We start from the raw sequence: 25,236 nt of genomic DNA, 5'->3' as shown, positions 1-25,236 counted from the left end.
CTCACCCCATCTCTGTGTTCTTATTTGGGTACTGAGAGTTCTATCAAATCTTTTTAATGTATTTTATTGAAATATAGTTGATTTACAAGGTTGTGTAATTTCTGCTATATGGCAGTGCTTTAGATGTGTGTGTGTATACACACCAGGCACACTATTTTTTATATTCTTTTCCATTGTGGTTTGTCCCCGGATCTATTAGATTTTTTACACTGTAATTTTTCCTGTGCTAGTGTCCAAGGTACACAGTGTCTTAAACAAATATTCATGGTTCAGTAGCCTGAAACAACTCCCAAGAAGTCTGATTTTCCCCAGGGCAATATATTGATAGTGAATTAAGCAGTGGTTTCCGGTTACTTCATATGGATTGTTATTTGGGGAAGTAGCTTTCCTAAGGCATGTTAAACTAGTAATTGCAGTTGGCCAAGGAGAGTTACTCCTTGAGTTGAAAAAATACGAATCCTCTTGACAAGTCCAGCCATCTCTCAGCATCATGCCCTGGCCCCCTGTCCTACCCCATGCTCTAGGGTGTTCTTTGGGAGAGGGTGAACAGCAGTTCCTTTCCCCTAGTGTTGGGCCAGACACCAAGTGACTCCCTGTGCCTTTGTCCTACTACAGATTGAGGCTTTCCAGCACATGCAGCACTTTGTTCAGACCATGCAGCAGCAAGCCCAGCACGCCATCGCCACCGAGGACCAGCAGCACAAGCAGGAGCTGCACAAGCTCATGGCCCGGTGAGCTCCCTACGGCCAGGCCTATCACGCCCCACCCCTGCCCCATCAGCAGCCTCTGCCCCCTGGGCATGTTCAAGGCTCCCAGAGCAGCCAGTTGCTTGCATCTCTCTCACCTTTTCCAGTAGGGGCCCAGGCAGCTGTTGAATCGTGCTGCTCCACAGTCTCTGCCACTTATTTTCCCAGGATCAAATAGCGCAAGAGCACCCATGTGCTATTCTCCTGGTGTCCAGCTTCAGAGTTAAGACTTATAGCTTTCAAATGCTGCTGGTTTGATGTGTGACTTTAAATAAGTTACTTAATCTCTCTGTGCCTCAGTTTCCTCATTATCTAAAAAGGGGATAGTAAGAGTTCCTTTTCCCTAGGGTGGAACAGGATGGTGTGAGGATTAGTAGAAAGAAAACGTCAAGCACTTGGAGCAATACCTGGAACAGAGTAGCAATCAGTGAACATTAGCTGTTAGTTTCATCATACAAAGAACGAAGGAAGACGTTGCCGGCAATCCGGTGGTCAAGACTCCATGCTTCTATCTTGAGAAAGAAGAATGGAACTGGAGGAATCAACCTGCCTGACTTCAGGCTCTACTACAAAGCCACAGTCATCAAGACAGTATGGTACTGGCACAAAGATAGAAATATAGATCAATGGAACAAAATAGAAAGCCCAGAGATAAACCCACGCACCTATGGACACCTTATCTTCGACAAAGGAGGCAAGAATATACAATGGAGAAAAGACAATCTCTTTAACAAGTGGTGCTGGGAAAACTGGTCAACCACTTGTAAAAGAATGAAACTAGAACACTTCCTAACACCATACACAAAAATAAACTCAAAATGGATTAAAGATCTAAATGTAAGACCAGAAACTATAAAACTCCTAGAGGAAAACATAGGCAAAATACTCTCCGACATAAATCACAGCAGGATCCTCCATGACCCACCTCCCAGAATATTGGAAATAAAAGCAAAAATAAACAAATGGGACCTAATTAAAATTAAAAGCTTTTGCACAACAAAGGAAACTATAAGCAAGGTGAAAAGACAGCCTTCAGAATGGGAGAAAATAATAGCAAACGAAGCAACAAACAATTAATCTCAAAAATATACAAGCAACTCCTGCAGCTGAATTCCAGAAAAATAAACGACCCAATCAAAAAATGGGCCAAAGAACTAAACAGACATTTCTCCAAAGAAGACATACAGATGGCTAACAAACACATGAAAAGATGCTCAACATCACTCAATATTAGAGAAATGCAAATCAAAACCACAATGAGGTACCATTTCACACCAGTCAGAATGGCTGCTATCCAAAAGTCTACAAGCAATAAATGCTGGAGAGGGTGTGGAGAAAAGGGAACCCTCTTACACTGTTGGTGGGAATGCAAACTAGTACAGCCACTATGGAGAACAGTGTGGAGATTCCTTAAAAAACTGGGAATAGAACTGCCATATGACCCAGCAATCCCACTGCTGGGCATACACACTGAGGAAACCAGAATTGAAAGAGACGCGTGTACCCCAATGTTCATCGCAGCACTGTTTACAATAGCCAGGACATGGAAGCAACCTAGATGTCCATCATCAGACGAATGGATAAGGAAGCTGTGGTACATATACACAATGGAATATTACTCAGCCATTAAAAAAAATACATTTGAATTGGTTCTATTGAGATGGATGAAACTGGAGCCCGTAATACAGAGTGAAGTAAGCCAGAAAGAAAAACACCAATACAGTATACTAATGCATATATATGGAATTTGAAAGATGGTAACGATAACCCTATATGCGAGACAGAATAAGACACACAGATGCATAGAACAGTCTTATGGACTCTGAGGGAGAAGGTGAGGGTGGGACGATCTGGGAGAATAGCATTGAAACATGTATATTATCATATGTGAAACAGAACACCATTCCATGTTCGATGCATGAGACAAATGCTCAGGGCTGGGGCAATGGGATGACCCAGAGGGATGGGATGGGGAGGGAGGGGGGGTCCAGGAAGGGGAACACATGTAAACCCATGGCTGATTCATGTCAATGTATGGCAAAAACTACTACAATATTGTAAAGTAATTAGCCCCCAACTAAAATAAATAAATTTATTTAAAAAAAATTAAAAAAAAAAAAAAGACTCCATGCTTCTGCTGCAGGGACCTTGGGTTCCATTCCTGGCCGAGGAACTAAGATCCCTGCATGTAGCATGGCATGGCCAGAAAATAAGGGAGAAGCCATAAAGCAATCAATAAGAAAAATTACTCTCAGCAGCTGCCACCCACCGCAATGAATTTGGGGAAGCCAGGTCCATTCAGACCTCGGTGTGCCAGTTACCTGGTTTATGTTAGCATTGAAAGAGAGCAGGAAGAGACTATCCCTTAAAACTTCAGTGCCCAAAACCTGTCTGTTTCCCTCCAGGTGGCTGAGAATCCAGGTGGTTCAGTCGTGTTGCCTCCCTAGACTGGGAGTCAACCTTAGGAAGGCCATTGTGCTCCTGGGACGTCATCCTCTTCAGCATGGCTCTTCTGAGGAGGGAACAACACAGGGTTTGTTTCTCTGTTTTCAGGTGTTTCCTGAAACTTGGAGAGTGGCAGCTGAATCTACAGGGCATTAACGAGAGCACGATCCCCAAAGTCCTGCAGTACTACAGCGCCGCTACGGAGCACGACCGCAGCTGGTACAAGGTAACTGGAGATGGGAGTGAGCAGGCTTCCTGCCGCTGCCTCCAGACGCCTCCATTGTGCCCCAGTGTGCTCATGCTTCACCGCAGAGCCTCGGTGGCCTGGTCTGGTACCATGAGTTTGATTCTTTGAGTGCCAAGAGCTAGTCAGTCAGAGGTCTAATTGATACAGAAAGCTTGAGAGATTCTTTCACTTGAGAAAGATTTAATACACTATGAGTATGTGCATGGCTGTGGAGATGCTGTCGTCTTTTTATTCTTTTTTTAATGGGAATATAGTTGCTTTACAGTGTTGTGTTAGTTTCTGTGTACACTGAAGTGAGTCAGCTGTGTGTGTACATATATCCCCTTCCTGTTGGACCTCCTCTCACCCCCTCCCCTTATAGGTCATCACAGAGCACTGAGCTGAGCTCCCTGCCCACTAGCTATCTGTTTTACACATGGTAGTGTATGTATGTCAATCCTAATCTCCCAATTCGTTCCACCCTCCCCTAATCCCCTGTGCCCACATGACCACTCTCTACAGCTGTATCTTTCTTTCTGCCCAGCAAATAGGTTCATCTGTACCATTTTTTTAGATTCTACATGTATGTGTTAACATGCAATATGTGTTTTTCTGACTTACTTCACTCTGTGTGACAGACTCTGGGTCCATTTACATCTTTACGTATGACCCGATGTTCCTTTTTATAGCTCAGTAATATTCCATTGTGTATATGTGCCACGTCCTTTATCCATTCATCTGTCAATGGACATTTAGATTGTTTCCATATCTTGTCTATTGTAAATATTGCTACAGTGAACATTGGGGTACATATCTCTTTTTGAATTGTGATTTTCTCAGGGTATATGCCCAGTCGTGGGATTACTGGGTCCTGTAGCAGTTAATTATGGTAGTTCTATTTTAAGTTTTTTAAGGAACCTCCATACTATTCTCCATAGTGGTTCTATCAGTTTACATTCCCACCAGCATCACAAGAAGGTTCTCTTTTCTTCATACTCTCTCCAGTCTTACAGACTCTTAGCAGCTTGTTTTCCTAGAGCATCTGGACACACGGTTAGTCTCTGGAACCTTCCCTTCCCTTCCCTCTGGAACTTTATCTGGAACTTTATCTTCCCTTATAGTCTCGGGAACTCTTATCTTCCCTTGGGTCATCTGTTCCTTCCCAGCTTCTTTATGATTTCCATCCCTGCCTGCTCCTCATCTAAGAACTGAACTTTCTGTTTCTGTTGGAAAGCTCTGAGTAACATCCTGTTATATCATAGGAAATTTTTCAAGAAGATAAAACTAGAAAATGTACAAAAACTTGACTGGTAGAGGAGTAAGTCTTGGAAGTACACATCTCTGGTGAGAGCATGCTTTCTCATGTTTTTTTTTTATATCTTTTCTGAGGGGCCTCCTGGTTAGACTGCCTGTGAGGCAGATGTCTTCCACTCCTTTCTGGTGTCTTTTTAACCTGCTAATACTCTGGGAATGAATCCCTCTGGGGTCAAAACCTGCATCTGAAGGCCCCAGAAACATCTACAGTAAAATTCTTGTCCTGCTTTAAGCACGTATCAGTCTGATCTGAAAAATGCCCATTTTGTGAAAGCAGCAGTAATTATTCTGTCTAGGACAGCTTCAGTCCAAGGCTGGAAGAATATGTCCAGTGAACCCTTGACCAGCTGGAGCCTTACTAATTAGAACTGTGTCCTAACCAGATTACTTTCCTTCATTCAACTTTTCTGAAAGAAACAAAGGAAGAAAAAACTAGCTTTGGTCTGGGCCTGTTGAGTCTGTGCTGTCATCTCCCATCTGTGGTACGTGTTAGTCCCACATGCCTGCAGGACTCTCTCTGTCTTGTTTGCTGTGACCCCCAACTCATAGTACATATACAAGTGTGTGTGGATTAAACGAAGGTGTGGGAAAGCTGAGCCTGGGCCATTGTAGGATTCTTATTCATCAAGTAGAAGTTGATTGTGATTCATCTACTTTGCTTAGCTGGGGAAATGGGCACTCCTGTGTTAAAGCAAGGTTTTTAGCAAGGGATTCAAAGAAATTTACCAGTTATCCAGAAAGTTCCAACTATGAGTGGATTATTTAATGTCTTGCTATCACTGCAAATTTATAAGGTCCCAAATCAAACTCTTCCTCATGCCCTGTGCACCAGGCCATGCTATCTCAAAGCATTACTACAGCTCAAACGCTCAGAGGTGTGAGAAGTTAGCACCAAAGGCTTCTTCTGGCTGGCAGTCCCTGACCACTGACCTCCGACAGACCCTCAGCCAGGTGTGAGGGACAAATGGTGACCGCGAGTCACCTTCCGTGGCTAGCCTGTGCTCTTGGTGTGGCCCCTTCCCCACTGTCCTCTACCTGGTTAAGACCTCCACCTTCACTCTCTGAACTTCCGCTGTCCTCCATAATCTGTTTTGTATCTGCTACCAAAGGAATCTTTCAAACGCAGCTTTTAACCCATCTCTCTTTTTTTTTTTCCTTTGGCAGAGCCACAATTTGTAGGCCCTTAGTTCCTTGACCAGGGACTGAACCCAGGCCCTAGCAGTGAAAGCACCAAGTCCTAATCACTGGACCACCAGGGAATTCCCTTAACGTATCTTTTTTTTTTTCTTTTTTAACTGTACTTATTTATTTGTTTTTGGCTGTGCTAGGTCTTTTTTGTTTTTCTCTAATTGCAGCAAGTGGGGGCTACTCTCTAGTTGTGGTGCACAGGCTTCTCATTGCTGTGGCTTCTCTTGTTTTGGAGCACAGGCTCTATGGTGCACTGGCTTCAGTAGTTGCAGATCCCTGGCTCTAGAGTGCCGGCTTTAGTTGTAGCATGTGGAATCGTCCCAGACCAGGGATCGAATCCGTGTCCCCTGCATTGGCAAGCAGATTCTTAACCAGCAGACCTTCAGGGAAGCCCCTTAACCCATCTTTAAAAGCTCTGTTGGGAATACCCTGCCCTCCTGTATGTGTCCTAAGCTTCAGGCACATGTCTATTTCCTGTGAACCACGCTGCTTGCCCATCTGCATCTTCGTCCCTATTCTTACAGGACATCCTTGCTGTGCCTTCCTATTCCCTCCTCACCCATCTAACATGGCTCAAAATCTGCCCCAAGTCCCTCCTCCATGAAGCCTTCCCAGCCCTGCACCTGGTGTTCCTGTTGTCTCTCTCTCGTTGCCCCTGTCCCATTCTGCCTATTTGCAGGTCTTTGAGCGACCTCTTCTCTAGATGAAGAGGTCCTGAGTCAAGGCCCATGGCGTGCTCCTCTTCACATGCTCCCCCATCCTACATCAGCCACCACAGTCCCTGATACAACAGATGCACCACAGAATGAATGGATCACATTGGACTTAGTGAAATGCCCCATTCCCAAGTGTTCCTCTGAAGTGACGTGAAGGTTTGCTTTATTGACCACTGAGAAGAAAGGGCAGCCCTTGCTTAGCCTCAGCTGTGGCCTCACACCCCTCGAGGCCCTTGATACCCGAGCCTCCTGCCCCAGCGCTTGTCACAGCCCCCTTGTCTGTACTCTCACCCCGCCCCCAGGCCTGGCACGCATGGGCAGTGATGAACTTCGAGGCTGTGCTCCACTACAAACATCAGAACCAAGCCCGCGACGAGAAGAAGAAGCTGCGACACGCCAGTGGGGCCAACATCACTAACGCAGCCACTGCTGCCACCACAGCGGCCACGGCCACAGCCACCGCCACCAGCACCGAGGGGAGCAACAGCGAGAGCGAGGCTGAGAGCACCGAGAACAGCCCTACCCCGTCTCCTCTGCAGAAGAAGGTCACCGAGGTACCCTCCCCACCCCCCCGCCCCCGCAGTCACGGAGTGACCCGGGCACCAGGCACCCTGAGGATGAAGCCCTGGTTAGGCTTACAGGAGCCTGAGGCTCTGCTCTGAAGCCCTGGAGGAAGTCAGAAAGCATGGCTTGCCATCTGGCATTGTTTAGACGGTACTTCTGTGTGTGTATTTGCGTTTGGGGACCTGACATAGCCTCCATGCTGAAGAATGAGGTCCTTGTCATGCCTCCCATGTGGCTGAGCTCATTCTCCTAATGCCCACCACCTGTGTGGGGGTGGCCTGCACATCTGTGGGCCCACTCTGAGCACAGAGCCCAGCAGAATCCACTCTCTGTTTTTTTCTCTCCCCTTCCACTTCCCCTGGGGCAGTCAGTTCAAGCTGATAAGCCCAGAGATCAGCATGTTCAGGGCCTTAGCCCCACCTCCGCTGCCGCCCTGTCCAGGAAGCCACTGTTAGCCCAAGATATTAACAGTTAGGGCACCATTGTAGTTACTGGGTGCTTGCTACATGTCGTGTTATCTAAAGGCTTTTTGTGCATTAACTGATTTAATCCTCATAACCACTCTTGGAGATGTGCTGTTTAGTGGGCTGTTCTGCCCATTTCACAGATGAGAAAGCTGAAGTGGGAGTGTCACTAACATACGTGTATTCCAACAGGATTTGTCCAAAACCCTCTTGATGTACACTGTTCCTGCTGTCCAGGGCTTCTTCCGTTCCATCTCCTTGTCACGAGGCAACAACCTCCAGGACACGCTCAGGTATCAGGAAGGGAAGTCCTGGTGGGCCATGTTGGGGGCAGGTCACAGGAGTCAGCCGTAAAGTCCTCTTTCCCTCCTCACCCCCATGAGTACATCCCAGAGTCGCAGCTGACTGGGCCTCATTGGTGTGGGTAAAATCTGCAAAGAGGAAGGAGCAATGCCTGAGGACTCTGGTGTGTAACCTGTTATGTAGAAAGAAGAAGCCCAGCTCTTTCTCAGAGTATTGCTAGAATCCCTTCAGCTTTCAGAGGTGACTCTGAGAGGCCCAAACAAATAACAGGCTGGTCAGTCCAGAGGCTGTCAGTGTCCAGCCCTCCTGCGTCTGGGGGATTCCTGGCTAAGTGCTAGGTTTCCTAGTTGCTACTGTGTTAGAGGCAACTCTTCCTACACATGTGAAGCTTATCCATGGACTCATCTCTTAGATGTATGAACTGGTGCTATGGTGATCCCTCTCTGTTGTCTGGAGTGAAATAGTCATTCCCTGGGGATGGTCTTCCTGTGTCCAGTCAGGCACTGCCAGCCATCACCACCACCCCACTCCCAAGTGCTCCCGAGACCAAGCACACTGGAGAGTCACTGATCTGGGACCCCGCCAGTACTTCTCTTCTAGAGAGTCTTAAAGATGAGAAAGCAGGCAAAACCTGGCAAATTAAATTTTCTATGACTTTCCTTTTTCTTTTCCAGAGTCCTCACCTTATGGTTTGATTATGGTCACTGGCCAGATGTAAATGAAGCCTTAGTGGAAGGGGTGAAAGCAATCCAGATTGACACTTGGTTACAGGTGAGGGCACTGGGTTACAGGTGGGGACAGGTGGATTTCAGATGAGGGCACTAGGTTACAGGTGGGGACACTGGATCACAGGTGAGGTTAGTGGGTCACAGGTGAGGGCACTGTGTTACAGGTGAGAGCACTGGGTTACAGATGAGGGCATTGGGTTACAGGTGAGGATGGGTCAGGTCTTGCTCCTCGTCTCTCTTGGAATCATGCAGTGTTGAGAGGAGCAAGGAAGCATGCACTATACAGTGGTAAGGAAGTAATGATCAACCCCAAGGTCAAGACTCCATATTTTCTTCAGTTCCTTTAGGGAAGTGAAGAGAATGAACCATTTCCATGCCCATCAATATCTATCAAACCAGTTGCAAGAGCTCTTCATGGCTCAGAAGAATAATTGGAGTTGTTTCCACATCTCATAGGCTGCATACTGTGTCTTTCTGAATATCAGGTTATACCTCAGCTCATTGCAAGAATTGATACACCGAGGCCCCTGGTGGGACGTCTTATCCACCAGCTTCTCACAGACATCGGTCGATACCACCCCCAGGTGCGTGGAGACTCCAGACAGTTTTCTAACCACTGACCTTTGATTTGGCCATCAACCTTTCCTAAAACTGCTCTAGGGACACAAATGCCCCTGGGAGCCAAGAGTCCTGTCCTGCCCCCAGGAGGGTCTGCCCAGCTAGCAGGCTCAGGGACCCAGGGGTCTTCTGGGAAAGAAAAAATTCCACCCAAGGCCACACAGCCCCTGCCTGGTAGACTCGAATGAGTGTCAGCACCATACTCTCGTCATCCTCCTTTTACACGTTTGCAAACGCTCCTTCTGTACTTGCTTCAGGCCCTCATCTACCCACTGACAGTGGCCTCCAAGTCCACCACCACAGCCCGGCACAACGCAGCCAACAAAATCCTGAAGAACATGTGCGAGCACAGCAACACCCTGGTGCAGCAGGCCATGATGGTAAGTCTGGGCGGACTCGAGCCACCGAGCAGAAGTCTCGAATGAGACAGCCTTCCTTCCTCAGGGCGGGGCCGCATACTCCTTCTGCCGGAAAGAGTTCCTCCTGTTTCTCCAAGACAGGCCTTTCTGAGCTTAGCTCACCCTGGGCATGTCCCTCCTTCCCCTTTCTGATCCAGGTGAGTGAGGAGCTGATCCGAGTGGCCATCCTCTGGCACGAGATGTGGCACGAAGGCCTGGAAGAGGCATCTCGCTTGTACTTTGGGGAGAGGAACGTGAAAGGCATGTTCGAGGTGCTGGAGCCCCTGCATGCCATGATGGAGCGGGGACCCCAGACACTGAAGGAAACATCCTTTAACCAGGTATGGGATAAAAAAAGACGTGAATTGACGGGACCCCAAAGTCCTTAGCAGACTTCTTTCCCTCTGACCTTTCTGCTGACTTGAATAAAATGTATTCTGATGGAGGGAGGTCACAGGATATAAAACACCAGAAATACAATTGTCGTGAAGTTACAAGAACGCTTCCAAAACCTTAACTGGAAAACCACGAGGTACTTCATGAGGCTACCTCGTCTCTCTTCCAACCTCACTTTACCTGAGAAGCCATCCTGAGAGTGGGGCTCCAGGACTGGAAAGCTGCTGAGCAACGCAGCCAGTGCCGTACAGCCGGCGTACACTCCCGAGCAGTTCTGCTGCCTGCCGGGGACTCAGAGTTGGGCTTAGTCAACACAAGTGACACCTTGTGCATTCTCCTGCTTCCCCTCTCAGGCGTATGGTCGAGATTTAATGGAGGCCCAGGAATGGTGCAGGAAGTACATGAAATCAGGGAACGTCAAGGACCTCACCCAAGCCTGGGACCTCTATTACCACGTGTTCAGACGAATCTCCAAGCAGCTGCCTCAGGTAGGATCTCATGGTTCTAGCAGGGTTACCAGTCATTATAGTCCTTTCTGTTCTGCTGCATGTGAACATTCTGACACTAAGCCCCCAGCACCTGGCTCCACTTCTACCTGCAGACTTTGGGACAAGTCATGGCTACTAACAATCCATTGAAAAATACATAAACAGTCTCCCAAAAGGCAGGAAGCTAAACTCTGTGGTAACTATTCACAGCTCACATCCTTAGAGCTGCAGTACGTCTCCCCCAAACTTCTGATGTGCCGGGATCTGGAACTGGCTGTGCCGGGAACTTACGACCCCAACCAGCCCATCATTCGCATTCAGTCCATCGCGCCGTCCCTGCAAGTCATCACATCCAAGCAGAGGCCCCGGAAGCTGACACTCATGGGTAAGGCCCCTCGTGCACTTTTGGTACTCGAATCTCCCTCCCAGCCCGGGGGACCCCTCCCCTCCTGACGTGACTGCTTGCTGTCCACACTGCAAACCTTTCTCCCATGTATTGAGAGTCGAGTAGAGGACGTCCTCGCTGGGATTTCTAGTTGATTCCTACTGTTGTGCTTCCTTAGGTGAGGCCTATCAGCCCCACCCCAGAGCAGGTGGAAGGGAACCGTGCAGGCCTACAGTGTGGAGGGGGGGTCTGGCAGGGGGGTGGTCGGGGGGCCGATGAGGAAGAAAGAGGCTGCGGATGCAGCACAGCAGATGACAGGCCACGTCGAGGAGGGCCACCTGGGCTGGAGTGTCCTTTATACTTCACATCCTCTCTTTGCGGGGATGCTTTGTAAAGTGAACTTACTGAAGCAGTAGTTCTGACAGTGCATGTGCTACCAGGAGGGTGGTTTTGAAGGCCTGAGTGTTCTGCTGGCACTCAGAGCTCTCTCACCTTTAACAGTACTCATGTTTCTTAAACAGTGATTATTCACCAGCAGTGGCAAATGCTGGTCCCTGGGTGGTTGTCTCTTTGTAGGCTGGTCTCTTCTAATACTAATATGCATGTTGGTCAGCTTTCAGCAGCTTCTAACTAAAGAGACTTTAATGAAGGACTGTTTTCAGAGGCATGGCTGAGTTAAGAGGGCCAGCAGTATGAAGTGTATAATTATTCACCCCTGCCCTTCAGACCTAGAGGGCACGGAGCCCAGCAAGGGCTGTAACTTGGAAAGAGAGGGCATCCCCTGAAGCCATGGTCCAGACCAAGGGAGGGAGCTACTTCTAGAACCAGAACCTGACCAGTTGTCAGGGGCAGGTACCCCAACCTCTCCCTCTTCCACCCTCTAACCTCCTGCCAGTGCCCTCATTGGCCAAGCACAGTAGGGAGCCCAGGGGATGTGGTCTCTAGGAGTTAGGCTTCTAAGGTCAGAGCAGGACAGAAAGTGGGTTGGGGAGGTAACATGTAGAGTGACCATCTCTGTACAGACTCATTCCTGGCCCTTGAAGACAGAGCTTTTTAAAAAAACTTTACTTACCGTTGATTCGAACATCTCACTGGGGGACCATCAAAAGGAAGACCATTCTTTTCACCCATTCTATGGCGCATTTCTTCCATTTGTCAGGACTGTGACTGGGTATGGTATGTGTCTGCTGACCCGCGAATGCAGCGGTGGTCCCCCAGCCGACAGGATGGAAAACCTCTCATCTCGCTAACTACTCCCTGCTTCATTCCCCACAGGCAGCAACGGGCACGAGTTTGTCTTCCTCCTGAAGGGCCACGAGGACCTGCGGCAGGACGAACGGGTGATGCAGCTCTTCGGCCTGGTCAACACCCTTCTGGCCAATGACCCGACGTCTCTTCGGAAAAACCTCAGGTATTCAGGATGCCACAGAGACAGCCCTAGATAACTAGGGAAATCTAGTTATTTCTTACTTCTCTTCCAGATCGTCACTTACTTTTGCCAAGTAAATGATTCTGTACCTGACAGGAGGTCATCAGTAGCTGAGATGTCAAAGAGAAAGACTCTCCATTGGTTTTAGAGTGTTCTCAGGGGAAGTCCTTCAGAGGACTCAGAAAGGAACATTTCATGGCCTTTAGATGGGAGATTCCACAAATTTGATGTGTTCTACGCCAGATGAAATGACAGCCCTAACAAGCCCTTCCTGTCCTCAGGCTTCTCTCACTCCTCTTTCTATTAAGAACATGGATATTAAGTGGGGAGGTCATTTTAGGCTTAAAAGTCATCATGGGATTGTTCCCCCAAAGCAGTGAGTTTGTTAGGCAGGTTGGGAAGGCTGGTGGTACCTTCATTCCATCAACCCCGATTGTGTTTTAGGCTTTATGCTTCGCACCACGTCCCTCATCACACAATAGCCTTGTGTGGACAGGCTCATTAAAACCAGTTTGCATGTGCCACAAGTGGCTCAAAGGTCTGCTCTGTTTTCTGTTCATTGACCCTGCTTTCCTGTGGGCTTTAGCATCCAGAGATACGCCGTCATTCCATTATCAACCAACTCGGGCCTCATCGGCTGGGTCCCCCACTGTGACACGCTGCACGCCCTCATCCGGGACTACAGGGAGAAAAAGAAGATCCTTCTCAACATCGAGCATCGCATCATGCTGCGGGTACGTGATGAGGCTGCCAGACCCAACCCTTCAGTGTCTTGGGGGCGAAGCTCGCAAGTCAGTTCGGGAATTGGTACAAAGCTGTTTTCCTTGTTCCATCACTGAAAAGTCTATTCAAGGGAATTAGCTGTTGACAAAGGATTAATGGTATAAGTCTTCAAGCAGATAACCTTCTCTAAGAAACTAGGATCCTAAAGCCTAGCCATTGGGTTTTCATCACCCTCCGTGAGACTGGATGGTATTACTCGTCAGGCAACATACATCTGCTGATCCTAACACTGTACACAGAGCGCTGACTGGCTGAATGGGGAAGCAGTGTTCAGTAGGTGTGTGAGGGAGGAAAGTGAGGAAGTTGATGAGCCTCCCAGTGCTCTTGTTCGCACTGACGCTGATACCGAGGCAAGGCCTGGTGCTCGCCCCTTGTGCCCTGGCCCCTCCCGTGGTCCTCAGGTTAGAGTGGCCACTGCTTCTCCTTGTTCCCCTTCTCCTTTTGGTGGCAGTGGTGAAATCAGAACCCATCCCTGCCTGGTCTCAGAGCCTTGTTTCTTCCCGGATGTGAGTTGCTCGTCTTGGGCTCCTCTTTCATAGCACCTGTGTCTTGGTGCAGATGGCTCCGGACTATGACCACCTAACTCTGATGCAGAAGGTCGAGGTGTTTGAGCACGCCGTCAACAACACAGCTGGGGATGACCTGGCCAAACTGCTGTGGCTGAAGAGCCCCAGCTCCGAGGTATGGCGCCCCTGCCCTCCAACCTCCCCTCTCGTCAGGAATGGCTCGTTTGCTCCTGTGCACCTGGTGGACGTGTCCTGTAACGATTAGCTGTGGGTGATGTGTAGTCTTTTAGAGCAGAAACCGAATGGCTGAGCCACACAGTCTAGCTGTAGTTAGTGTCATGTTTCAACTGTTGCTTATAATAGTATTTTATTAAGGCTGTTAAATCTTTTTCATATATATTATTAATTTCCTATTTTTCTGGTTTTTCAGTTTTGTTAATTGTATGTTTCTAGGTTTGAAGTTTTGGTTTTGGTTTTGGTGTACATTTTTAAATGTTAGAAGTTAATAGATTTTTTAATCCTTTCAAGTTTCCTTGGCTTTATATTTAGAAAGGCTCTCTCCACCTCAAGATTTTCTTGTACTAATTATAAGATTTATTTTTACATTTAAATCCTTAACCCAAGTTGGAATTTAAAGTTAGGGTATAGATTTTATTTTTGTAAGGTGATTAACCAACATGACAGTATTACCAGGGGCTTCCCAGATGGTGCTAGTGGTAAAGAACCTGCCTGCCAATGCAGGAGATTTAAGAGACACGTATTCGATTCCTGTGTCGGAAAGAGGGCATGGCAACCCTCTCTAGTATTCTTGCCTGAAGAATCCCATAGACAGAGGAGCCTGGTGGACTACAGTCCGTGGGGTCACAAAGAGTCGGGCACTACTGGAGTGACTTAGCACACACACAATATTACCAAATAATCCATCCTTTCACCACTGTAACAGAGTCAACTTTTACTATATACTAAATTCTTTTTTTTTATACATATATACTAAATTCTTGTATGCCCTTGAATTTCTTTCTAGAATTTCTATATCATTGATCTTTCTGCCTATTTATCCTCAAGTATCCCACTGTTAATACAAGTCTTTTCTCATTAGTTATTTACATGTAATTTTTTTCCAGGTAAATTTTAGGATCATTTTGTCAAGATTCCCAAGAAAGTGCCGATGAACTTTTATTGAAATTACATTAAATGTATTAAACAATCTGGAAGGATATTACATCTTTTCAGTCTTAAGTGGATATCCTTAAATGGATATTTTCGTTTACTCTAGTCTCTATATTTCTAAGCAAAGTTTAATTTACTTAGTCATCTAAGTTCTACACATTTCCAATTGAGTTTATTCTGATCAGAGTTTATTAATTTTGTAATTATGAATGATTTTTGTTCCCTTATACATTCTAACTGGTTATTGTTGGACTGTAAGCAAACAACTGATTAGGGTATAATTGTGTTGAAAACCAGTTAGTTTTCAGAGCCTCGGTTCACATGTGCTTCTGTATTCTAGGTGTGGTTTGATCGAAGAACCAATTATACCCGCTCTTTAGCAGTCATGTCTATGGTTGGGTATATTTTGGGCCTGGGCGATAGGTGAGTGAATTTGTTTCTTTGAATCTTCATTCTCCGTTATATAGTTTTCTTGAATGATTTCATTTTGTTTTCCAGTGAGCTTTATGACCGTTTGGTAAATATTTGTGTTTTGTACTTTAGGCATTTTTTGCAGCATCAACCTTAGTCCCCTATTATTGTCCATGCCATCAAAACAGCATGTCAAACTAAAGAGAAGAAAAACCATAGTTCAAGGGTACTTTCTCCATAGGTTGATTTAATGTATTAAAAACCATATGAAATCCAGTTGATTTTATTGATTCAATAAACATTTATCAATCATCACTATGCTAAGATAAATAATCCTATTTCTATAATTGAAACCAACCAAAGTAGATCCCTCTGATATTTCTACATGTTAAATTTCATGCAAATGTACTGACTGCAAAAGTCATTTAGGAAGTTCAGAAATTTTAAAAAATAATAATATTCTGATGTCTATAATTTTTCTTCTGGGATCATTCTCATGCAATTATTTGACAGTAAAAAAATTTAATCCCACAAAAATAATAAATTCCTGTTTTTAAAAAACTTAGTTGAGTACCTGTCCAGAATACCCAGATGCTCCTGCCTGGAGGGGCTCAGGGACTCAGGGAGATGAGAGCCCATCTCAAAGAGCCTTGTCACTCTGAGATGTCAGCACTGCCAGAAACCTGTGACCATTTATCCTGTGACCAAAGACCTTGGGAAAACAAACTGTCTTGGTATCATGAGGCAACTTGTGATTCACACAGATCAATTCTCATTTGAGCCCTAGAACTGGGGTCAGCAAACTTTTTCTGTAAAGGGCCAGATAGTAAATATCTTAGGCTTCGCTGGCCTTACAGTCTCCATCACAAGTACTCATCTCTGCTGCTGTAGCACAAAAGCAGCCCAAAACAGTGCATGAACAAATGAGCATGACTGTGTTCCAATAAAAATTATTTGCAAAAGTTGGGGGTGGAGTGCTAGCTTTGGCCTGAGTGCTGTTGTTTACCAACCCCTGGCCTAGAGTCTCACAGACTTGGGGATTTGTTCTTCTGAGCTGTTCTCTCTTCTGTTTCTCAGACACCCATCCAACCTGATGCTGGACCGGCTGAGTGGAAAGATCCTGCACATTGACTTTGGGGACTGCTTTGAGGTGAGCACATGTTCCAGAACCCAGAGGACCACCTTCTACCCCACTCCGACCATTTAGGCAAACTTAAAAGCCCAAATGCCTGGGAGGGGGGTTCAGGATGGGGAACACATGTAAACCCATGGCTGATTCATGTCAATGTATGGCAAAAACCACTACAATATTGTAAAGTAATTAGCCCCCAACTAAAATAAATAAATTTATTAAAAAAAAAAAAAAAGCCCAAATGCCGTATTCTTACCCCTGACTCTTCTCTCAAGGTGATAGAACATCAATCTAACAGATGAAGTACATGCTGTTTGATTCTTGCTGTTACAGGACTCAGAAAAGGAGATGCTGGTTGAAGGCCTGGGCATGATACACACTTATCTTTTTCCTCTCTCTCCCTACCCACTCCCCCAACTTCTCTTTTTTTATTTTTAAATTTTTAGCTGTCTTAAATCCCAGCGATAAGTCCCATCACTAAACTAGACTCACGCTGCTTCCTTTCTATGCTCTAATTGAAATCTGTGCTGGTGATGCAAAGGAAAGCCATCTACCTGCACCTGGCTCCGGCTGAGGAAGACAGTCTAACCAGTGGACCTGGTTTCCCTTTATTACCCTTAGGTTGCTATGACCAGAGAGAAATTCCCAGAGAAGATTCCATTTAGACTAACGAGAATGCTGACCAATGCTATGGAGGTGAGTGGATGTTAGTAACAAGCTGCTTTGAAGTGGGACCAGTATAGTTCCATCCCCTCTCCAAGGACAGACTTCCTTCCTTGTTAGATCTCCAGCTCCCCACATGCCCAGCTTATGCTGTAGTTGTATCCTCCTGGTATTTTCCATCCCGTTAGAAATGATCAGTCTTTAAAAGTCTTACCCAACCTTTATGCCAGACCTTGTTTCATATGAATGACATTCCTGACCCTTTGCTCTGAAGGCATTCCCAGCCTGGCCCCTTGGTGATAACCATGTCATCTCTCTAAGTGGGGTGACACACCCTCTGAGGTGATGCTTGGTGGTAAGGCCTTCGGGGACCAGCATGGTGACTTCCGTGGTGCGCACCTCTGGCCCGTCCGCAGGTCACTGGCCTTGATGGCAACTACAGGATCACATGCCACACCGTGATGGAGGTGCTCCGGGAGCACAAGGACAGCGTCATGGCCGTGCTGGAAGCCTTCGTCTATGACCCCCTGCTGAACTGGAGGCTGATGGACAGTGAGTTTCAGCAAGAGCCCGGGTGCTGGGGCTCACCCCCTCCTACAGTGGGCATGGCCAGCTCATAGTCCTGCCCCCCTTCACACACAGACCCCAAGACCCAGTAATCAGCTGCCACACCACACTTCCACAGGGCAGCTATGGTGGCTGGAAATCAAGTATTTTTATTAACTAAGAAAATTCTGGTCATCAGTTTAGATGTTGATGAAAGCATTTTTCAGAAAAAATAAGTACTCTAGTGACTTTTGTTATGTTGAATAGCAGATGGAATTTTTACAGGATTTGCAAACGGTCGTGCTATCTCAACAGTGTCTTAGTCTACTCTTTATTCCAACCTCCTCAGAAGGTGTTTACTAATCAGAGACGTCTTCTCCACTGCAGCTGTCACACACTCGTTATCCAGTTTACATCGTCTGAATCCCACTCAGCCATATAAAATGCCCCTCAGGATCAGATGCCTTGTGAACATCCCCCTGTTTACTCCTAAGTGTTACATTTTTGGTTTTCTCTTAGTTATGGCTTTTGGGAAAATTATATTTTTATGATTAAGGGAAAGTATATCAGCCAAGTTTTTTTCAAATCAAAGTTTGAAGCACTTTTTAACCCTCCTTTTCTTTCTTTCCCTAGCAAACACCAAAGGTAACAAGCGATCACGGACGAGGACAGATTCCTACTCTGCTGGCCAGTCAGTAGGTGAGTGCTGCAGACTCTGTCCTGTTTTTGTCCTGGGTATTTCTAGAATAGGGCAAGCCTTGTCACTGCCTTTAGAAGGCATGACTTAAGTAATAAGCATCTAATGTATTTTTTATTTAGTGCCTCTCAGGAAGAAGTGGGTACCTAAAGCTCAGAAATTTTGATCACACTATCCAATCTTAATCTATATGTAAAAACACAATCAATTTAAAGTATGTCTGAATTGGACTTCCCTGGTGGTCCAGGGGGTAAGACTCCACACTCCCAATGTAGGGGGCCTGGGTTCGATCCCTGGTCCAGGAACTAGATTCCACATGCCACATTTAAGATCAAAGATTCCATGTGCTGCAACTAAGACCCAGCAGAGTCAAATAAATTTAAAAAAAAAATTTTTTTTTTTTTAAAGTATGTCTGAGTATTAGCCAGTCTTTAGCATGCCCTTAAATGGTGTCTGGGATAATTACTAGCTATGTTACCTTAATTCTAAAGCTTTGGGAATAGCTCAGGAATGGGAAGATGGAAGCAGCGGAAATGTACACACACTGCTGACTGAGCAGCTGGGAAACCACAGGACACACTGTTCCCGGCAACGTGGTCTGCAAAGCAGGGTTACAAGAAGATGACGCCCCTCTGAGAGCCAGAACAGGCTCCATGTATTCCCTGCTCTCAGACGTCTTAGAGTCAAGCTGTTTGACTCGTTTACCCCTCCCCTTTGCCCCTTATCCCTAACCCAACCCTTTGACCCCCACATTCAACAACATCCTACACAGTCATATTTTGGAAATACCATTGGGATGTAAAACAGTTAAACGTTCTCTCCAAATACTTGCGGAACATTTGCAACTGGTTACCAGCTGGGCCAAATGGTATTCAGAGGTATGAAAACAATGTGACATACTGAGAATGCTCTGAGGAAGCACAGAATCCCAGAGTATATATGGGATAATAGAGCAGCACACTAAACTGGGTAGGCAGCTGCCATGTGGTTTGGTTGGGAACCAGGGGTGGTAGGCCTTAGAAAGGAGGTATCACTCTGAACTGCGAGGGATAAGGGAGCCTGTGGGCTGGTAGAATTGAAGCTATCTTACTGGATGAGTGGGATCTGGATGGGTAGAAAGGAAGAGAGAGTTCTCAGCAGGAAATGGGCATCCTGGATCTGTGTCATCCACGAATAGCTTGGACTCTACCCTGGACACCATGATAGGACTTGGGAATCCCTGAATCACCCACAGTGTCTGGGGGCCTCGGGCAGATGACTGGTCTCACCCAGATTATGTGACACTTACTGGTATAACTCTCAGGGTCTGCCTTGTTAATACATTATTGGGACTGCCATGTGCCGCCTGCAATATACCGAGGGGAGTTAGGACAGCTTGTTCTGGTGGCACCAGTGGTGGTAGACTTGGTTGCTTGTATGTGCCTCAAAAGTTAAGTTCCAAGGACTCCAAGTTAAGCCTCCAAGTTAAGTTCCAAGTTTACTCCAAGGAGTAAAATATTATCATCACTAGCTTCGGTTTGAAGACCTGTCGTGTCCCAGGGCAGTGTGTAAATAGCTTCAGAGTTCTGATTCTAGATGCCTCTCCTGAAGGCCACAGTCAGCAGAGGGTGAGCGTAAAGCCTGTGGACTTCTCCCCAGAGTTGATGTATAAATTCCTCCAAGGAATAACATTTCAGTCATACGTGTGATCCTTTGAAAGCTAGTTTTCTTTATGTTATGACCAGTTCAGGTCCAACCAACCAAATTTTGTGGCCAGATCTTTGACCCGTGAGCCTATTCTGTATGTCAGAACATTTTATTAATGCTGTGTGTTTGCAAATTCATGCAGATTTCAAACCTTTCTTTGAGGGGGTGGGGGAGTTGTGCCGTGCAGTTTGCGGGATCTCAGTTCCTTGAACAGGGATTGAACCCAAGCCACAGCAGTGAAAGCGCTGAGTCCTAACCTCTAGACAACTCAGGAACTCCCTAAAAAATGTTAAATTCATAAAGAGCATAACACTTCCTATTTCCTTTCTCCTCTGAGACAGGTGGGGCAGGTGTTAAAAGGGAGATCATACATGAAGAATTAGAGCTAATACCTTGAACAGTGGCTTCTTGGTGTTTGAATCTTCTGCTGATTTTTTTCCCTCCTAGAAATTTTGGATGGTGTGGAACTTGGGGAACCAGCCCATAAGAAAACGGGGACCACAGTGCCAGAATCTATTCATTCTTTCAGTAAGTCCAGCCTCTGAGGAATTGCATCAATGACTAGCTCATTAAGAAAAGAGCAGCTGTGAACACCAGGAGGAGGGTCAGTAAGAGGAAGCAACAGAACTGCCTTTGAGCAGCAAAGGTCCCATGAATTTCTCATTATATTCTGAGGACAAAGATAGACAAAGAGGAAGAATTGCTCCACACTTAACAAAAGTGATTATTTGAGAAAAACATAGGTGTGCATTGAACCTGTTATGATGATCCAATCTTACTATTATTTCTGCTTTTGTTTATTCCAGTTGGAGATGGTTTGGTGAAACCAGAGGCCCTAAATAAGAAGGCTATTCAGATTATTAACAGGGTTCGAGATAAGCTCACTGGTGAGTGTGTGTATGTGTCTACTTAAAAGGAACATAAAATCTCCTTGAGTGGGTGTTCAGCCCGGTTTCTAGTGGTATTGGTGCCTAAACTGTGACCCTGTGCTGCTAACTGGAGTGTCTCTGAGGCCACCAGTGAAGGATCCTCTCTGATTCTCTAATGACCAGTGAACTTCCTTTAAGTAATAATCTCGTTTTAACAGTGACGTTTAACAGTAAAGTTCTATTGAGTCCAAAGTCAGCCAATTCAAGAAAATTTATCATCATGGGTGAATATTAGAGCAAATCTGACCACTTGGTTCACTGTCCACCTGTGCTCAGGTAGCTGTTACGGAGTGGAGAGCCTGGATGGGAACACCGTTTACTTTTGAACAGGAGACGTGTCATGTTGACCAGATGGTGTGACGCGGGGTGGGAGGCAGGGAGGCCAAAGGCCCAGCACCACTGCTGGGACCCCACAGGCCTGTGTCTCTTCCTCTCGCCAGAAAGTGACAAGAACACCTCACTCAGAAGGCAGTGAGGATGAACTGGAACGTAGGAGGCCCAGCACATAAGCTCTGTCATCAAGGCATGTTGGTTCATTGAGCACCTGCAAGTGCTAGATGTTGAAGAAACAATGTCAGTTAAAAACAGGCATCTTCCCTGCTTTCATGAGTCTAAAGAGGATTACTGTTGTAAGTGGAAGAGAGACTAGGGCTGTGATGACAGTAACAGGGGAATTTTAAGTCCAAGACTTCCAGAAAAGCTTCCCTCAGCAAACCACCTAGGAGCTAAAATTTGCTAGAGGAGTTAATTAGGGCAGATTCTTCCAAGTAAAGGAAACAGCATGTGCAAAGACCCTGTGGTGGGAGGGAGGATAGCAAGAAAAAAAGGTCAGAAAGCCTGGCAGACCAAACTGCCCTCAAGAAGGGTGAGAAGAGCATAATGCAAAGTGTTTGGACTCTGAGAGGGCCAGGGCCAGACCATGCAGGGCCTTCTGTTTTTACCCTATATCTTGTGGGTAGTGAGAAACCACTGAAGGGTTTTAAGGGGGTGGAGGGGAGTTGGGCAGGTTTGCATTGTGAGATCCTGCCTGCTCTGACTGTGGGGCTGAAGGGCAGGAAGCGGCTGCCACAGTCAGTGCCAGCTGGACAGTTGATTAGACAAGGGTGGCAGTGGAGATGGAGTTGAGAGCTGTTTAGGAGGAAAATGCAAAGGATTGATGATGGGCCGTGAGAGGTGGAGAGGGATCAAGGGTGGTTCTGGGTCTCTGGTGGCCTTCTGAGAGCTCTGATGAGCCTGGCAGCCAGAGTAAAGCAGTGGAAGAGAATGAGAAGTGAGAGAAGGAACAGAGACAAGTTTCAAAGCTCTCAGGAAGTCTGGCTGTGCAGGAAGGAGAGAGGACATAGCTGAAGAGGGAGAAGTTGGATGAGCGGCTCTGTTGCCTTCAGCAGGAGGAGGAACGTTTACAGAAAAGTGAGCACATGAGAGGGAGGGTTTGCAGATGTGAGTGAAAGGCAGGATGGTCAGTGTTGTAAGGCTCCTGACAAAGAGGAGGTGATGGATCAAGAGTGCAGATGAACTCGGCCTTAAATGGGAGGAGGGCCCACTCTCTGGGGTGATGGAAAGGAAGAAGGGGGAGCTCGTGTTGAACCGTGTTGAACAAAGCTGGTACCTCGAACATTGCCCAACATATCAGGGCTCTGAACTCTGCCCTTAGTGAGTCAGTTGGCTCTAGAGGAGGAGATGAGGGCACCTGCCGAGGGTGAGGAGCCAGAGGAGAGGTTTGGACGCTCGAGGAGAGGAGAGAACTTCGTGGTGGAGATGGAAGGATGTATAGCTAGAGGAGCTGGCCAGGCAGTGCTGAGCACCCATATAAGGCAGGAGACTATGAGTGTGTGATAAAAGCAGGCAGCCCTGCAGGACAAGGGGCTGGAAGGAGAGGCTGGTAGGATTCAAAGAGGCTCCTTGGCCACTTGCTCAACTCAAGGGTGATTATGGAATAGAAGCCCACTGGCCAGATCTTTGCCACTCCTGTACTCTGCCCACTGTAGGACTTTACCTTCTGTAAACTGAGAGCAGAGTATATATTAGTGTGTTTATTAGTATATATCAGGTGTTTATGGGTCACGTGTAGGTGAATTTAAAAATCCAAGTATTATATAGCATTTATATTCACGTACGAGGGGGAACTGATTCAGGCTGTGCGGACAGTTGAGCCTGGCTGGGGGACTGTGTAGCTGGGAGGTTGGTGCCTGGTGCACACTGGACGCTTTTGTCCCTTATGTCCTAGGTCGGGACTTCTCTCATGACGAAACCCTGGATGTCCCAACACAAGTCGAGCTGCTCATCAAACAAGCGACATCCCATGAAAACCTCTGCCAGTGCTACATTGGCTGGTGAGCACCTCTCTTCAAATAAGCAATCAGGCCCCTAGCCTGTGCCCCAAAGCCAGAGTCGCAAAAAAAGATGGGGGGGCGGGTATCCATACAGGGAAATTGGGTATCCATATAGGGAAATTGTGTCTCAAATCTCTTCAAAAGTTTATCCTCACTGGGTGTGCTCATTGTTCCAAAAAGGAGAAAATGGAGACATATAGATGTGTATCTGGAAGGCAAACGCCAAAGTGAATTAAAATGGTATGTTAAATTGACTTAGATGAATAAGTGAGGCCTCCTTATTTGAGGAGTGGGGGTGTTATTTTTGGGTTTTTGCTGTCAAATCAGAGATACAGGAAGGGCAAAGGAGAAGAAGCCAGAGGGGTGACAGAGAGAAGGAGATGAAAAGACAGATTTATCATCCGCGATTGTAACCTCAAGGACCACTCGGGTCTGCTTTGATTAATCGCCTGAGGCATGCTTGAAGGTAGAAACTAGAGAGAGAGGGTGACAGGGAGGCGTCCTTGCGGGACCACAGCAGGCATCTGGCCTGGGCTGGAAACGATAACACCTGTCCTGCACAATTAGCTGTGGGAGATCTCAGGGAGGGTCCCGGGGGTGGGCAGACCTTGCTCTTTCCATTCTCAATGTATCTGCATAAAGCTTTGAAGAAGCCAGGATTATTAAAATATTCCTTTTCTCCCTGTCTCGTTAGGTGTCCTTTCTGGTAACTGGAGGCACAGACGTGCCCACAGCACTTCTCTTGAGGCTTTTGTACTTTGGTATCTGCTTCCACTAAACTGAAATCATGGTCAGAAAGTTCAGCTCTGAAATGTAAATGAAAAGAACTACTGTATATTATAAGTTGGTTTGAACCAACTTTCTAGCTGCTGTTAAAGAATATATTGTTGGAAACACAAGGCTTGATTTGGTTCCCAGGACAGTAAACATAGTAATACTACAGAAATCAAGCCCTTGATTTTGGGGAACAGAAGACCTATAACTTTAGAAATACGGGTTTTGACTTAACTCACAAAAGAACTCAGAAGTGTTTGCTGACAAGAGAATGGCCTAGTCGTTCCTCTCAACATGGACACAGCAAACTCAGTGCAGTCACAAAGCCTCAGGTCGTGGAGGACACGGATTAGGACTCTGGATTGTAAAGACGTAGAGAAGCTGACTTCATCGCCTTCGCCCATCTCATTACCTCACTGGTCCGTGGACGCAGCAACAACCCTCGCAAGATGGGCCAAAATGGGTGGGAAAGGTTGGTCTTCTGCCTCACCCGCCATGCTGCGACATATACACTTCAAGCCAAGACCCGAGCCACTCAGAGGAGAGTCTGTTCAGATTGCCAGGCAGCCTCGGCTGGGCAGGTGCACAGAGGGGATCACAGTGCAGTAGGAGGCCCACACTGGCCTTCCCCGGCCTGGTTCTGGGATGTCTTCAGTGAGGTCTGAATGCCCTCCTTTTGGAGCAAGGCCTTGGAATACGGAAATGCTGTCATGGAGGTGCTGACACAGAGAGGGAAGGTCTAGTACATGTCGGGAAGTAGGAGCAAAAGAAATCTTAAATGAAATGCACAAAGTATAAAGTGTAGCCATGTCTAGACACCGTGTTGTATCTGAATAATTTTTGTGCCAATAAACGACATCAGAATTTTAAAAACATGAATATGAGTGGCTTTTTATTCTTGTATATTAGTTCATGAAAGAAACAGTTATTCCTTCAACATTCACTAACACCGAGTACTGGGACTATGCAGGACAGGGTTGTATGTGCTGTGATCCCTGTCCTCGGGGTGTTCCCAGGCCAGACAAGACAGAGCCACATCTCTTAGGAGCCACCCGGCCACCTGGTGAGAAGAGAGAGCCGCGAGAGCCTTGGGTAGGGGGCACTGGTTCCACTGGGAGCCTCACAGAAAGGGGACACTTGCTGGGGGTCTTAAATGGGAGTAGGAGTCTGTCAAATGAAGCAAGCGAGGACGTCGTCA

General features: G+C 46.6%; 1 protein-coding gene across 7 annotated transcripts in view; it reads left to right on the top strand.

The window, feature by feature from the left end:
• The window catches only part of MTOR (mechanistic target of rapamycin kinase), a 132,416-nt gene extending 107,505 nt beyond the window's left edge, over nucleotides 1-24,911 (top strand). For 5 of the 7 annotated variants that reach the window (XM_081493286.1, XM_081493285.1, XM_081493288.1 and 2 more), the window contains exons 37-58: nucleotides 616-731; nucleotides 3,300-3,417; nucleotides 6,938-7,189; nucleotides 7,856-7,956; nucleotides 8,641-8,737; nucleotides 9,180-9,278; nucleotides 9,570-9,692; nucleotides 9,869-10,051; nucleotides 10,460-10,594; nucleotides 10,805-10,979; nucleotides 12,255-12,390; nucleotides 12,995-13,142; nucleotides 13,750-13,872; nucleotides 15,208-15,290; nucleotides 16,356-16,428; nucleotides 17,032-17,106; nucleotides 17,490-17,625; nucleotides 18,253-18,318; nucleotides 20,450-20,530; nucleotides 20,809-20,889; nucleotides 23,159-23,264; nucleotides 23,959-24,911. In XM_081493286.1, coding sequence (XP_081349412.1) covers nucleotides 616-731; nucleotides 3,300-3,417; nucleotides 6,938-7,189; nucleotides 7,856-7,956; nucleotides 8,641-8,737; nucleotides 9,180-9,278; nucleotides 9,570-9,692; nucleotides 9,869-10,051; nucleotides 10,460-10,594; nucleotides 10,805-10,979; nucleotides 12,255-12,390; nucleotides 12,995-13,142; nucleotides 13,750-13,872; nucleotides 15,208-15,290; nucleotides 16,356-16,428; nucleotides 17,032-17,106; nucleotides 17,490-17,625; nucleotides 18,253-18,318; nucleotides 20,450-20,530; nucleotides 20,809-20,889; nucleotides 23,159-23,264; nucleotides 23,959-23,974 — 2,523 coding nt within the window. In that variant the 3' untranslated portion in view covers nucleotides 23,975-24,911. The remainder of the gene's footprint in view (nucleotides 1-615; nucleotides 732-3,299; nucleotides 3,418-6,937; nucleotides 7,190-7,855; nucleotides 7,957-8,640; nucleotides 8,738-9,179; nucleotides 9,279-9,569; nucleotides 9,693-9,868; nucleotides 10,052-10,459; nucleotides 10,595-10,804; nucleotides 10,980-12,254; nucleotides 12,391-12,994; nucleotides 13,143-13,749; nucleotides 13,873-15,207; nucleotides 15,291-16,355; nucleotides 16,429-17,031; nucleotides 17,107-17,489; nucleotides 17,626-18,252; nucleotides 18,319-20,449; nucleotides 20,531-20,808; nucleotides 20,890-23,158; nucleotides 23,265-23,958) is intronic. The other 2 variants (XM_081493289.1, XM_081493290.1) reach the window with 1 other exon arrangement.
• The last annotated feature ends 325 nt before the right edge of the window (nucleotides 24,912-25,236 follow it).

Source organism: Giraffa tippelskirchi, chromosome 5 (assembly GCF_054371585.1).
Source record: "Giraffa tippelskirchi isolate mGirTip1 chromosome 5, T2T-mGirTip1v1.2.pri, whole genome shotgun sequence".
Taxonomy (NCBI): domain Eukaryota; kingdom Metazoa; phylum Chordata; class Mammalia; order Artiodactyla; family Giraffidae; genus Giraffa; species Giraffa tippelskirchi.
The sequence above is the reverse complement of the archived record's forward strand: the minus strand, read 5'-3'. Positions and strand labels throughout refer to the sequence as shown.